At 48.0% G+C, this 14438-nt stretch overlaps 1 protein-coding gene across 2 annotated transcripts in view; it reads right to left on the bottom strand.

Annotated features, from left to right (window-relative positions):
- The window catches only part of LOC113434267 (tyrosine-protein phosphatase non-receptor type substrate 1), a 168845-nt gene extending 158691 nt beyond the window's left edge, over positions 1 to 10154 (bottom strand). Inside the window, exons 1-2 of one of the 2 annotated variants that reach the window (XM_026697335.2) lie at positions 10075 to 10154; positions 7425 to 7534 (exon numbers count right to left, since the gene is read on the bottom strand). In XM_026697335.2, the coding sequence (XP_026553120.2) occupies positions 7425 to 7503 (79 nt within the window). In that variant the 5' untranslated portion in view covers positions 7504 to 7534; positions 10075 to 10154. Of the gene's footprint in view, positions 1 to 7424; positions 7535 to 8415; positions 8502 to 10074 lie in introns of those variants that run through there. The other variant, XM_087928854.1, reaches the window with a different exon arrangement.
- Between the last annotated feature and the right edge of the window lie 4284 nt (positions 10155 to 14438).

Below are 14438 nucleotides of genomic sequence, written 5' to 3'. Positions count from 1 at the left end.
TTTAGCCTCCAGTCCCCTCATCAGCCTGGTTGCTCTTCTCTACACTCTTTGTAGAGTCTCAACCTCTTTTTTTAATAGATGGAACAGGTGTTGGAACAGGTCACAGGATTGATAAAGAAGGCACAACAAACACAACACAACTAGAGTAAAGAGTGAGAGCGGGGGAAAGGCAACCTTTCTACCCTACAGCTGCCTTAAACAGTGCCAGAAAGTCCAGTGGCCTCTTGAAAAAGCACCTTCGGGATAACTGTGACCTGGATGACTGAGAATCACTACAGACTCCATTCTCAAAACATAGCCATGCACCCCAGTTAATTTGGGGAAGCGGTCATCTGAACTCTAAGGCAAAAACCCAGAACAGAAATGGCTTAAGTCAAGAAGCCATTCAGCTCATAACCCCCTCGGTTTCTTAAACCATCTGTATACAACAACAACAACACGCAACGAAGGGCTTTGTGGTCTCTAGATCAGGGATATCCAATCCTGGCAACTTTTAAGACTGGTGGACTTCAACTCCCAGAATTCTAGGACTTCAACTCCCAGAATTCTAGGAATTCTGGGAGTTGAAGTCCACCAGTCTTCAAGCGGCCAAGGTTGGAGACCCCCTGCGTTAGATTTCCTGTTCCAAAGTCAGTGAAGAAGACAAAGTGACAAAAGGGGATCATGTGACACCCACCCAGACACTGCGACCGTTGTTGTAATGACGAGGCAGTCAAGTTGTTTGATCATGATCAACTGAATCATGATGATCTTTATTGGAGTCTAGCCTTGCATTTATACACATTTTTAGTTATCCTCCATCACTGGTTAACTTTGGTTACTGCTTAACTTTCGTTACTGTTTAGCACAGTAATCCATACACTTAATTATCTCTAGTTAAAGTCTAACATATGTTGACTTCCTCTCTCTAATCCTCCTTTAGGTTAGTGACTTTGTTTACCTGAGTTGTATTTGCTTGGAAACATTCTTGATCGGAGGTTTGCCATCCGAGATTGGAACATTCCTGCAATTACAACTCTACAGACCGTCATGTGAGTCAGTGGCCAAGGATCCAGGTTTTGATCACATGATTCCTGGGGGGGGATGCTTTCCTGGAGTGTGAAAAATAATCCTCTATGTCATTTAACTTCAACGTAAATTTTGGGCTCCATTGTGGTCGTAAGTCGAGGACATATGTGTCTCGTGGGGAACACCACAATCACATTCAGGAGAAGAGTCCTGCATCCAGTTTTGGCCACCACACTATAAAAAAGATGTTGAGACTCTGGAAAGAGGGCAGAGAAGAGCAACCAGGATGATCAGGGGACTGGAGGCTAAAACATACGATGAACGGTTGCAGGAACTGGGCCTGGCTAGTCTAGGGAAGAGAAGGACCAGGGGAGACAGGAGAGCAGTCTTTCAATATTTGAGGGGCTGCCACAGAGAGGAGGGTGGGGGTGTCAAGCTATTCTCCAAGGCATCTGAAGGCCAGACAAGGAACAATGGATGGAAACTGACCAAGGAGAGATTTAACCTGGAAATAAGGAGAAACTTTCTGACAGTGAGAACCATCAACCCATGGAACAGAAGTTGCCTTCGGAATTTGTGGGAGCGCCATCACTTGAGACTTTCAAGAAGACTGCCCTTTGTCAGAAATGGTGTAGGGTCTCCTGCATGGGCAGGGGTATGGACTAGATGATCTACAAGGTCCCTTTCAACTCTGTTAATCTGTAATCCCACCTCCATCGTACATGTATCATACGATGATGATACACATTACTACTGCACGTCCTCAGTCCTTCTACTCCATGCATTTAATGCCAGATGCTAAACAATGGGGTTAGACTAGATGACCTACAAGGTCACTTCCAACTCTGTTATTCTGTATCTGTCTGTCTGTCTGTCTGTCTATCTATCTATCTATCTATCTATCTATCTATCTATCTATCTATCTATCTGTCTGTCTCTCTATGTCTGTGTATCTGTCTGTCTGTCTGTCTGTCTATCTATCTATCTATCTATCTATCTATCTATCTATCTATGTATCTATCTATCTATCTATCTATCTGTCTGTCTGTCTGTCTGTCTGTCTGTCTGTCTATCTACAGTATCTATGTATCATCTGTCTATCTGTCTACCTGTCTGTCTGTCTGTCTGTCTGTCTGTCCGTCCATCTGTCTGTCTGTCTGTCTGTCTACCTGTCTGTCTGGCTATCTACAGTATCTATGTATCATCTGTCTGTCTGTCTGTCTATCTATCTACAGTATCTGTCTGTCTGTCGGTCGGTCTGCCTGCCTGCCTGCCTGTCTGTCTACAGTATCTATGTATCATCTGTCTGTCTGTCTGTCTGTCTACAGTGTCTGTCTGTCTGTCTGTCTGTCTGTCTGTCTGTCTGTCTGTCTGTCTGTCTATCTATCTATCTATCTATCTATCTATCTATCTATCTATCTATCTATCTATCTATCTATCTATCTATCTACAGTATCTATGTATCATCTATCTATCTGTCTATCTTCTATGAAGAACCTGGGCCTGGCTAGTCTAGGGAAGAGAAGGGGAGACAGGAGAGCACCTTCCAATATTTGAGGGGCTGCCACAGAGAGGAGGAGGGATTCAAGCTATTTTCTAAAGGACCCAAAGGCCAAACAAGGCACAATGGATGGAAACTGACCAAGGAGAGATTCAACCTGGAAATAAGGAGAAACTTTCGGACAGTGAGAACAATCAACCCATGGAACAGAAGTTGCCCTCGGAAGTTGTGGGAGCTTCATCCCTGGAAGCTTTCAAGAAGAGACTGGATTGTCAGAAATGGTGTTGGGCAGGGGGTTGGACTAGATGACATACAAGGTCCCTTCCAACCAGTGGTGGGATTCAAATTTTTTTACTACCGGTTCTGTGGACGTGGCTTGGTGGGCATGGCAAGGGAAGGATACCGTAAAATCTCCAGTCAGAGGTGGGATTTGGTCGGTTCTCCAAACTACTCAAAGTTTCCACTACCGGTTCTCCAGAACTGGTCAGAACCTGCTTCAGCTCTGCTTCCAACCCTGTTAATCTGTAATCCCACCTCCATCGTACTTGTATCATCCTACTGCAGGTCCTCAGCCGTTCTCTCCTTGCCTTTCATGCCAGACGCTAAACAATGACAGCTGACCCACAACGACAATAAGCATGTCAATAGTCCTTGCTCACCCGCTCCTCCCAAATTCTCCTATTGGGTGGGTGGAGTGTCGGCACAGGAGGCATTCATTCTCAAGAACCATGGGCAGAATACAAAGGGGGCAGTCAAACGTGGTTGATTTTGTCTCTATGTTGCGTCTCCTGCAAATCACTGGATTTTTTTTTTGCACCAGGCCTTGAAAAATACACAACCAGCCCTTTCTTTCTCCTATGGGGATCATCAGTCTGGAGGAGAAGCAACCAGCCAAGTTCGGCCCTCAACCTTAAAAGCTTTTGGTCAACAACATCTTCCCAAACCCACAAGGAAAACGTGCCTTGCTTTTTTTAAACACACACACACACCTAATTTTTACAGTGCTAATACGGTTTGTGATGTGTGAGTCATGGCTTGTACGCCCACCTACTCCTTCCGTCCAGCACCGTAGGAAAGCCACAGTAAAAATCTCTCCTAGGCCTGCCTGCCTGCCTTCCTTCCTTCCTTTCTCTTTCTTCCTTTCCTTCCTTCATTCCTTCCTGCCCTTCTTTCCTTTCCTTCTTTCTTTCTTTCTCTTTTTTCCTCTTCCTTCTTTCTTTCTCTTTCTTCCTTTCTTTCTTTCTTTCTTTCTTTCTTTCTTTCTTTCTTCCTTCCTTCCTTCCTTCCTTCTTTCTTGCCTTTCTTTCTTCCTTCCTTTCTTTTTCTGTTTCTTTCTTTCCTTCCTTCCTTCTTTTATTTCCTTCCTTCCTTTTTCTTTCTCTTTCTTTCTCTTTTTCTTTTCCTTCCTCTTTTCTTTCTCTTTCTTTCTTTCTTTCTTCCTTCCTTCCTTCCTTCCTTCCTTCCTTCCTTCCTTCCTTCCTTCCTTCCTTCCTTCCTTCCTTCTTTCTTGCCTTTCTTCTTCTTCCCTTCCTTTCTTTTTCTGTTTCTTTCTTTCCTTCCTTCCCTTCTTTTATTTCCTTCCTTCCTTTTTTTTCTTTCTTTTCTTTCTCTTCTTTTCTTTTCCTTCCTCTTTCTCTTTCTTTCTTTCTTTCTTTCTTTCTTTCTTTCTTTCTTTCTTTCTTTCTTTCTTTCTTTCTTTCTTTCTTTCTTTCTTCCTTCCTTCCTTCCTTCCTTCCTTCCTTCCTTTCTTTTGTCTTTTTTCCTCCCTTCCTTTTCTTCTTTCTTTCACTTATTATTTTGTAATAGAGGAAGCTGCAATGGTCACAAGTGTGAAAAATTGACATCAGTCACGCTTTTTCAGTGTAACTAAGTGAATGGTTGTAAAGTCGAGGAATACCTGTACAGGAAGTCCTCAACTGACAACAGTCCGTTTTATGACCAGTCGAAGTTACGACGGCACTGAAAAAAATTCCTTAGGACCATTTTTCACACTTACGACCGTTTCAGCATCCCCACAGTCAGGTGATTTATATTCGGATCCTTGACGACTGACTCGTCCTTGTGACTAGTTTGCATTGTTCCCAGGGTCACGCAATCCCCTTCTGCGACCTTCTGACAAAGTCAACAGGGAAGCCAGATTCACTTAATGACCGTGTTAATCATTTAAACGACTGCAGCAATTCGCTTAATGACCATGGCAAGAAAGGTTGTAAAAGGGAGCGGTGGGGTGGGAAACTCACTGAACAAATTTCTCACTTAGCAACTTAAATTCTGGCCTCCCTTTTGGTCGTACGTTGAGGACCAGTGGTAAATCTTCCTTGTTTTATAACCAAGCTTATAAAACCTGTTCCTTGATGAAGAAGCTTTTGTTTTAAAAGCAAGGTTTATACCAAGGATGGGTCTAATGTGTGGCACCTTTAGGGCCTGTGGACTTCAATCCCAGAAGTCCCCAGCCAATTAAAAAGTCATTGAGTTAACAGGATAACAAACTTGGAAGGGTCCTTAGAGGTCCTCTAGGCCAACCCCCTCCTACCTTTGCACATGAAGGAAACTTTATACCAGGGGGGTCCAACCTTGGCCACTTTTAAGACTTGTGGCCAAGATTTTAAGATCCACCCCCATATTCCCAGAATTCCCAGCATGTGTGGCCTTCATTACCCAGAATTCTGGGCTGGCTGGGGAATCCTGGGAGTTGAAGTCCACAGGTCTTAAAAGTGGCCAAGGTTGGACACCCCTGGTATAAAGTCTCCTTCTTGAGCAGGTGGGTTGGACTACTGGACCTCTAAAGTCCCTTCCAACTTTGTTATCCTAATAATTAATTGGCTTTAAAAAATAATAATAAATTTTTATGCTTTAAAAACCAAAAATACAAAACTCTCATTTCCATTAACAGTACTTGTGTCATTGTATATACATGTTTCTCGTTTTTGTGACTATACAACATTTTTATCCTTATTCCCCACCCATTCATACCACCTCTCCCATATCGCGTAATATTCTAAATCGTCCTTGCCTCTTAATTCCATAGTGAATTTGTCTAGCTCTACGCAATCTATTATTATTTATTATTTTTGAATTCAAGCTTCATCTGGTGGTATTTTTAACCACCCTTCCAGCTTTGTGCAAAAGTGATTCTTCAGATGTGTACCGTGATGTCTCTTTTATCTGTGCTCAAATTCCCCTTTAATCATACCTAATAGGAATGTTTCAATCTATGGTTTGTCATCTCCAGAAGCCATCTCTGTACCTTCTTCCAATACCCCTGGTATCAAGTCTCCTCCTTGAGCAGGAGGGGTTGGGATAGAGGACCTCTAAGGTCCCTTCCAACTTTGTTATCCTGTTAATTCATTGGCTTTTTCACTGGCTGGGAGTTGAAGTCCAAAGTTGGACATCCCTCCTTTATACCTTCTTCTCCCCAACTCTTTCTCACACAAAGGCCAGCCATTCAGCCCCTCCCCGTACGCCTCTCCCCCCAGACCCAATACATTTCATTCAGAAAAAATTCAGAAAGGACCCTCCTCTTATTTTGCACACCCAAAGCAGTTGCCACCCTCTCCCACCCCTGAGAACTTCCCCTCTCTTCCATGCCATTTTTTTTTTTTTTTGACTTCCTGGCCCCCAGCCGGAAGAAAAGTGGCACGAGGCCCAGTGAGAAACTTTCCAAGCCAGAAACTAAAATGTAGCCTTTTATATATATATCTAGAGAGAGAGATCAACACATTTTTCATGGTTTTTTTTGGTCTTTTGGTTGATTATTTTTAAGGCGAGAGGGGAGGAGCCTCAGAATCGAACACCAAGCCACCATAAATCAATATTAATCAATCAATCAATCAATAACAAAGGTCTTCAGGTTGAATAAATCAATAAATGTGTTTCTTAAGGCAGAGAGGAAGAGAAGAGGGCAAGAGCCCCAGAGACCAATGCCAGGCCACCGTCAATCAATCAATCAATCACAAAGGTCTTCAGGTTGAGTAAATCAATAAATCAATAAATAATAAATATGTTTGGACTGATTTTTTTTCTTAAGGCAGAGAGGAAGAGAAGAGGGCAAGAGCCAGAGAGTCCAATGCCAGGCCACCGTAAATCAATCAATCAATCAATCAATTAATCAATCACAAAGGTCTTCAGGTTGAGTAAATCAATAAATCAATAAATAATAAATGAGTTTGGATTGATTTTTTTTCTTAAGGCAGAGAAGAAAAGAAGAGGGCAAGAGCCCCAGAGTCAAACATCAGATCACCATAAATCAATCAATGAATGAATCAATCAATCAATGAATCAATCAATCACAAAGGTCTTCAGATTGAGCAAATCAATAAATAATAAAGGTCTTTGGATTGTATTATTTTTTTCTTAAAGCAGAGAGGTAAAGAATAGGGCAGGAAGTCCCGGAGTCAAATACCGAGCCACAGTAAATCAATCTATCAATCAAACCCATCAATCAATCAATCAATCAAAACAGTCTTCGGGTTGAATAAATAAACAAACAAACAATGGTCTCTCTGTTGTTGTTTTCTTAAGGCAGAGAGGAAGAGGAGAGGGCAGGAGGTCCCGTAGTCCAACATGGGGCTCCATAGTTAATCAATCCATCCACCCTAACAGGTCTCTTGAGTTGAATGAATGAATGAATAAATAAATAAAGGTCTTGGACTTGATTCTTTTTAAAGGCTGGGAGAAGGAAGGCAAAAGAGAGCAGGAGGCCCGGCGAATAAATAAATAAGTCAATAAAATAAATAAATACATGCAAACCTGCACGCGCGCATGGACACACTGCAAACGTGGCGCTCGCCTGCCCCCCCAAAAAACCCCTCCACCGACAACAAATCACACCACTCGAAATGTCAAAACTCCCGCAAAAACAGCGCAAAAAACAACAACCCCAAACACGACCGCTTGTTTTTTCCGTTTTGTTTACCTGTCCAGCCGGAAAGCAGCAAAGGCGCCAAGAGAGAGACCCAAAGACCCCGGGAAACCGCGCCGGCCGTTTCCATCATCCTTTTCTTTCTTTCTTTCTTTTTTTGGACGCTGCCCGGAGTGGAGGAAGAAGATGAAAGACGGCAGCGATGACGAAGAAGAAGAAAAAAAGAAGGGAGGGGAAAAAAATAGAAATTTGAGAAGTGGAGGAAGGAGGGAGAGAGGGAGGACGAGCTGTGGGGGGGGGGAGGATGCTCTTAAGGTGAGGGGGGGGCAGGAAGGCAGCCAGTCAGCCTCCGTTTCCAAAATGGGGGTGGTTGGGTTTGCCAGTCCCAGTTCCTTGCCTACCAGCATCGGAGGAAGGAAGGGGGGGGGAGAGGGGGAGGACCAGCCCCAGGTCTCCCTCTCTCCCCCTTCCTCCCTGCAAGCAAACAAACCCAGGACAAACAGAGAGAGAGAGAGAGAGACAGAGAGAGAGAGAGACAGAGAGAGAGAGACAGACAGAGAGAACAAAAGAGAGAAAGAGAGAGAGAGACAGAGAATGAGAGAGAGAGAGAGACAGACAGAGAGAACGAAAGAGAGAGAGAGAGACATACAGAGAGAACGAAAGAGAGAGAGAGAGAGAACGAAAGAGAGAGAGAGAAAGAGAAATCTGCAAGCAAACAAACCCGGATCAGACAGACATCCATCCATCCATCCATCCATCCATCTATCTATCTATCAATCAATCAATCTATCTGCAAGCAAACAAACAAACCCAGGTCAGAAAGATAGAAATAGAGACAGAGAGAGAGGGAGGGAGAGAGGAAGGAAGGAAGGAAGGAAGGAAGGAAGGAAGGAAGGAAGGAAGGAAGTAGATAAGCAGGAGGGAGAGAGGAAAGCAGGCAGGAAGGCAGGGAGAGAGAGAGGAAGGAAGGAAGGAAGGAAGGAAGGAAGGAAGGAAGGAAGGAAGGAATGGGAATATTGGGGGGGTGTCTCTGGCGCCCTCTGACCTGCGTGTGTTTGCTTGCAGACGTTTCGGCGGATTCGATGCGCGCTGCTCTTGTTCCCCAGTTTGGGTCCCGAAACGTCTGCACAAGCAAACAAGCCAGCTTGGAGAGCTCCGAAGGGACCCCACCCCCCCCTCCACCTCCCCCAGTCCAAGTCCAGTGACTGGGAAGACTAGAAGTTACGACCGCTACCCCAAACTCCCCGGCGTTTCTTCCTCCGGACACGTCCGAAGGTGGCCGGACTGGGGTTAGTAGGGGGAAAAGGGGTTTCAATCCGGAGTAGTTCATAAAACCGGGTTCAAGTCACGGTGAGGGGTGGGGGTGGGGGGGGGCGTGCGGGTGGGAGAGGCAAAGGAAGGGGCTCTCTGGAAGTCTGAAGACAACCCCCCCCAAAAAGAGAAAGGAGGCACGTCCGCGCTCTTTCCAACCTCTCCCCCTCCGCTTCCCCGAGACCCCCAACCCACCTACTCATTCCCCCACTCACCGGGGGAGGAGGGGGGCCGAGAGAAGGAGACCCCCGTTGGCTTCTTGGTCCGGGGATCCGAACCGGGCGACCCCGATCCCAGCCCGGAGGGGCGGGCTGATGGTGGTGGTGGTGGGTCGGGGGGCTTCCCGAAGGCTCGGTTACCGCTGGAGCCCCGGGAAGAGATGAAGGCAGCCCGGGGAAGTCAGGCGATGGAGAGGGGGGCGGCGGCGAGGGGAGGTCGTGTTGGCTCGAGCCCCCCACACACACCAAGCCGCCCTGGCTGGCTTTGCCCGCAAGCAGCCAGCCGGGAAGAAAAGAGAGAGAGAGAGAGAGAGAGAGAGAGAGAGGAGGAATGGGGAGGAAGGGAGGAGGAGGAGGAGGAGGACGGGGGGGCTGGGCTTTCACCTCGGCCGCCCCGCTGGCTCCTGCCTCGCTCCGCAGCTCGCCGTCTGTGCGGCTGCCGGTTGAGCAAGAGAAGAAGACCCCTCCCCAACCCTCAAGCACACACACACACACACACACACACACACACACGGAGAGACTTCTGTTGCCTAGCATTGGCTGGGCTCAATTTGGGGGAAGAGGAGTGGGAAGGCTGTGGGAGGGGGGTGAGTGAGTGGGGGTGAGTGGGGGTGGGTGGAGAGGCAGACGTCCCTCCTCCCTCTCCTCCTCCTCCTCCTTTCCCTCCCCTCTATCCCTCCCTCCCTCCTTCCCACCGCCTCCCTCCTCCTCTCCCCCTTTCGAGGGAGGGGCTCCCCGCTCGCAAGGAAGCGCCTGGAATCTCGCAAGTTGCAAGCTGGAAGAGAGAGAGCAGAGAGCGGAGTTGATTTGAGGAAGGGGTGGGGGAGAAGGAAAGAGGGAGGGAGGGAGGGGGAGAGGGGTGGGTGGTGGTCGGAGTTGCTGCAGGGCTGTAAGGTTTGGGGTGCGGGGTGGGGCCGAGGGGAGGGGAAGGGAGGGGGCGCCCAGGCTAAGGTCACCTCTGCTGTGGAGGCGGAGCGGTGGGTTTCCCTTAAGGTGGGCTGCTCGGGGGGGGGGGGGGCCCGCCTGCACCGCGCCCTACCCCGCTGCCTGGAAGATCCTGCCCGGAGAAAGAAACGGGGCTGAGTAGCTGCTCCTCCCGGCCCCGCGGCGGTGCCAGCTGTCCCCCCTCTCCCCGGAAAGTGCCGGCCCAAGCCCGGCCGTGCAGAAAACCTCACCTCCCCGCGATCCCTCGGCGGAGCTCGCTCTCTTGACTTTGGGCGAGAGAGGCCTCGGCGAGCGTCCCGGCGGTTGGGTTGGATCGGGAAGGAAGGAAGGAAGGAAGGAAGGAAGGGGAAGGGAGGACGGCCGGGGGGCGGGGGGACGGGGGGCAGGAAATCGGCAGGAGGCGGAGGGACGGTCAAAGCTCCGCGAAAGAGGAACCGGCGGCGGGTAGGCCGGCCACGGTCTCTTGGAGGGCTGGAAAGGGCAGAGAGGGTGGGGGGAGGGAAGGGAGGAAAAGTAGATAAGCGGGAGGGAGAGAGAAAGAGAAGGCAGGGAGAGAGAGAGAAGGAAGGAAGGAAGGAAGGAAGGAAGGAAGGAAGGAAAAGTAGATAAGAAGGAGGAGAGAGGAAAGAAGGCAAGGAGAGAGAGAGGAAGGAAGGCAGGAAGGCAGGAAGGAAGGAAAGGAAAAGTACATAAGCAGGAGGGAGAGAGGAAAGAGAAGGCAGGAAGGCAGGGAGAGAAAAAAGGAAGGAAGGAAGGAAGGAAGGAAGGAAAAGTACATAAGCAGGAGGGAGAGAGGAAAGAGAAGGCAGGAAGGCAGGGAGAGAAGAGGAAGGAAGGAAGGAAAGGAAAAGTACATAAGCAGGAGGGAGAGAGGAAAGAGAAGGCAGGGAGAGAGAGAGGAAGGAAGGAAGGAAGGAAGGAAAAAAGTAGATAAGAAGGAGGGAGAGAGGAAAGAAGGCAAGGAGAGAGAGGAGGAGGAAGGCAGGAAGGCAGGAAGGAAGGAAAGGAAAAGTACATAAGCAGGAGGGAGAGAGGAAAGAGAAGGCAGGAAGGCAGGGAGAGAAAAAAAAGGAAGGAAGGAAGGAAGGAAGGAAGGAAAAGTACATAAGCAAGAGGGAGAGAGGAAGAGAAGGCAGGAAGGCAGGGAGAGAAAGAGGAAGGAAGGAAGGAAAGGAAAAGTACATAAGCAGGAGGGAGAGAGGAAAGAGAAGGCAGGGAGAGAAAAAGGAAAGAAGGAAGGAAGGAAGGAAGGGAAGGAAGGAAGGAAGGAAGGAAGGAAGGAAGGAAGGAAGGAGGGGTAGATAAGCAGGAGGGAGAGAAGGAAAAGAGAAGGCAGGAAGGCAGGGAGAGAAAGGAAGGAAGGAAGGAAGGAGAAGGAAGGAAGGAAGGAAGGAAAAATCGATAAGCAGGAAAGAGGGAAGAAGGCAGGGGAGAGAGAGAGGAAGGAAGGAAGGAAAGAAGGAAGAAAGGCAGCAGGAGGGAGAGAGATGGAAAGAAGGAGGGAAGATAGAGGGGAGGCAAGAAGGAAGGGCAGGAGGGAGGGAAATGGAAAGGAGGAAGAGAAAGGAAGGATGGAAGGAAGAGAGCAGACAGGTTGGAAGAAAGGGAGAAAGGAAGGAGGCAGTACAGAAGGGAAAAACAAAGGAAGGAATTGAGGGAGGCAGGTGGAAAGAAGGGCAGGAGGAAGGAAGGAAGGAAGCAGAGAGGAAATAAAGTTCCGCCATTGTCCTGAAATCTGGAGCCTTTTTAAAGCGGTATTCCGGCCACGCAGGGTCCTATTGTGGTCTGTTCCATCCTAGAAAGTGAGACGCCTTCCTTCTACCCCATGGAAGGAAGGGCAGTGCTGATCCTCTCAAGCAGCCCCATTTCCAAGGATTCTGGACTTGCGGCTTCTCAACTGCCTTGGCTTCCACCTGGAACTTAGGAAAGAAAATATCTGCCTTGCTCTGTTTGTAGCATGTGTGCAAAGCTTATTTTTAACCCCCACCTTAAGATTGATGGACTTCAACTCCCAGAATTCCTCAGTCAACAAGTCTGGCCTGGGGAATTCTGGGAGCTGGAAGTCCGCCTGTGTAAAATTCCCAGGGCTGAGAAACGCAGCACTGAACAGTCATTCAAGTCAGAGTAGGTTTGCGGAGTAATATTGTAATAATATTGTTAATATTACATGAATGCATAATAAGCATAGTAAGCCGCCCAGAGCTCCTTGATATGGAGGTGAGTGGCCTTACATTTAATACATTTAGTAACTTTGAGCCACTCACCAGGAGACTCTGAGTTCTAGTCTCACCTTAGTCATGAAAGCAGGCTTGGTGACTGAACCAATTACCAGGAGACAGTGAGTTCTAATCCTGCCTTAGGCAAGAAAGCAGGCGGGGTGACTTGCTCAGTCTATCTTAGCCCAACCCACCTCACAGGGTGGTTGTTGTGGGGAAAGTCGGAAGAAGAGGTATTAGGTACGTTAAGTGCTTTGCATTGTTTATAAAAATAAACAAATATGGGATGTAAGTAAATAAACAAATGACACATGATGCCATCCTGGTTGCTCTCCGAGGCCACGAGGAACCCATCGGATGAGGCTGCAGAAATAATACACCAAGCTTATGCAACTTCTTACGTTGCATCGAAACAAATTGTGTGGTTGCTGAGAAAGGTTATGTAAATCGTTTGTGGAGAACAAGTCTGGCTCTGTAGGCTACGCAAAATGACTTCTGTTTTCTGGATTTGCGGGGAATCGTTGCAGCCTAACACAAGAGCAACACTTTAGAGATGGAGACATGAAGAATAACAAGGGTGGGAAGGGACCCTGGAGGTCATCTAAACCAGTGGTCGCCAGCCAGTGGGCTGGGGACCACTTGTGGTCCGCGAGAAAACTTGGGTGGTCGACAGAGAAATGTCCCACCCCCAAAGCAATTAATCCAGGCTGCGCGGGAACACAAGGCTTGCGTCGCTTGCATTGCAAACAACACGAGGTAGTGAGGGGAAAGGGCAGAGTGGGGGAACTTGCCCCACTCACCCCACTCGCCTGGCCTGGCCACCGGGCTGCTTCTTTCCGCTTCTTTCTTCTTCTGCTTTTGGCTGCACGCAAGGAAAACAGCCAAAGTCTCTCTTTCTCTCCCCCAAACTCTGCCAGAAATGAGTCTTGGGGACCCTGCAAGGCCTCCTGCTCCAAGAGACTGCGCTGGCACGACAAGTCTCGCAAAGATTCATTTCTGGCAGAGTTTGGGGGAGAGAAAGAAAGACTTCTGCTGCTTTCCTTGCATGAAGCCAAAAGTCTCTTTCTCTCCCCCCCTGAGAACGGGGCTGGAGACAGTATCCTGCGATCCCAAATAAGGAACAATCGATCGGTAAGAAAACAGGGCGGGGAATTTTCTTGCAGACTTTTTGGGGGATTTTCTCAGGGTCTCAGGGTCCGCGGGATTTAAAATTATGGGTTTGGTGGTCCCTGAGGTCCAAAAGATTTGTGACCCCTGGTCTAAAGGTACAAAACTTGGCTGGGGAATTCTGGGAGTTGAAGTCCACAAGTCTTAAAGTAGCCAAGTTTGAACACCTTGGTTTAAAGTCCACCAGTCTTCAAAGTGGCCAAAGTTGGAGCTGCCTGAACTAGACATACTGAATTCCTGCAATCGTTTGTTGTATGTTTTAAGCTCCAGCCCTTTAATCAACTTCTTCTTCTCTCTTTTCTAGAGTCTCAACATCTTTTTTATACGCTAGTGATAAATAGTCCTTCTCTATCTCCGGTTATGATAAATGGTTGCCTTTTAGGTGGGTAAAAGCTGTAACCGGTCAATATGGTGAAGGAATCTTTCTGCTCTTCTCGTAATGCACATTTCAGAAAAAGTTTATTTTGCCTGACTAGAAACTTTGAACCCTTTGGTGTGACTATTTTTACAGCTGTGCCGCCATCTTTTCCAAACTCGGTTCAAAAATCTCACACTGTCGGGCCAGAAATGCATTCTCACACAAATCGATTAACCGGGGCATTTAAAGACTGGGCACCTAGCTGCCATCTGTTCTGACCTAGGCTTCCTTAGAAAGCATAAAACACAACCTTAGTCCCGGCAAAACCTCTTTTATTTCCAGAGCTGTGAATTATGTTCGTTCCCAGCGTGCAAGGCTTCACAAACAAGTCTTTCAGGAGAATGTTTATAAACACCCACCTTACCGCACTTGGGATGCAGCCAGAGACCAAATGGCCCAACACAGGGCAAGGCCACACTTGCCACAGAGTCAAACAGAACTTTACAAAGCTTGAATTGACCGGACAAACTAATTGCTTCCTGCAAAAGCTCACATCCCGTTCGGTCCTCTTTTATGTCCCATGGGAGGGGCCAATCATCTCCAAGGTGTGGCCTTACTCCTGAATCAACCGTGCTGCCTCAATTGTTCTTGTCTTCTGGTAGCCCTGCGCATCTGCAGGCTGGGAACCGGTTCCAGAAGCTCCCCTGCCTCACTGCTATCTGGGTCTGAAGGTAGCTGATGACTGCTAGCCTGCCCTGGCCCCACCTCTGCCTCCGATGCAGAGCCCTCATGCGAACCCTCCTCAGACTCCAAGACTGGCCTGGGTTCCTCCCCAACCTCCTCACTACCGTCC

The sequence above is a fragment of the Pseudonaja textilis genome, chromosome 3 (genome assembly GCF_049901715.1).
Source record: "Pseudonaja textilis isolate UNSWEBS1 chromosome 3, rPseTex1.2, whole genome shotgun sequence".
Classification (NCBI taxonomy): domain Eukaryota; kingdom Metazoa; phylum Chordata; class Lepidosauria; order Squamata; family Elapidae; genus Pseudonaja; species Pseudonaja textilis.
This window is presented reverse-complemented; position numbering and strand designations above follow the sequence as displayed.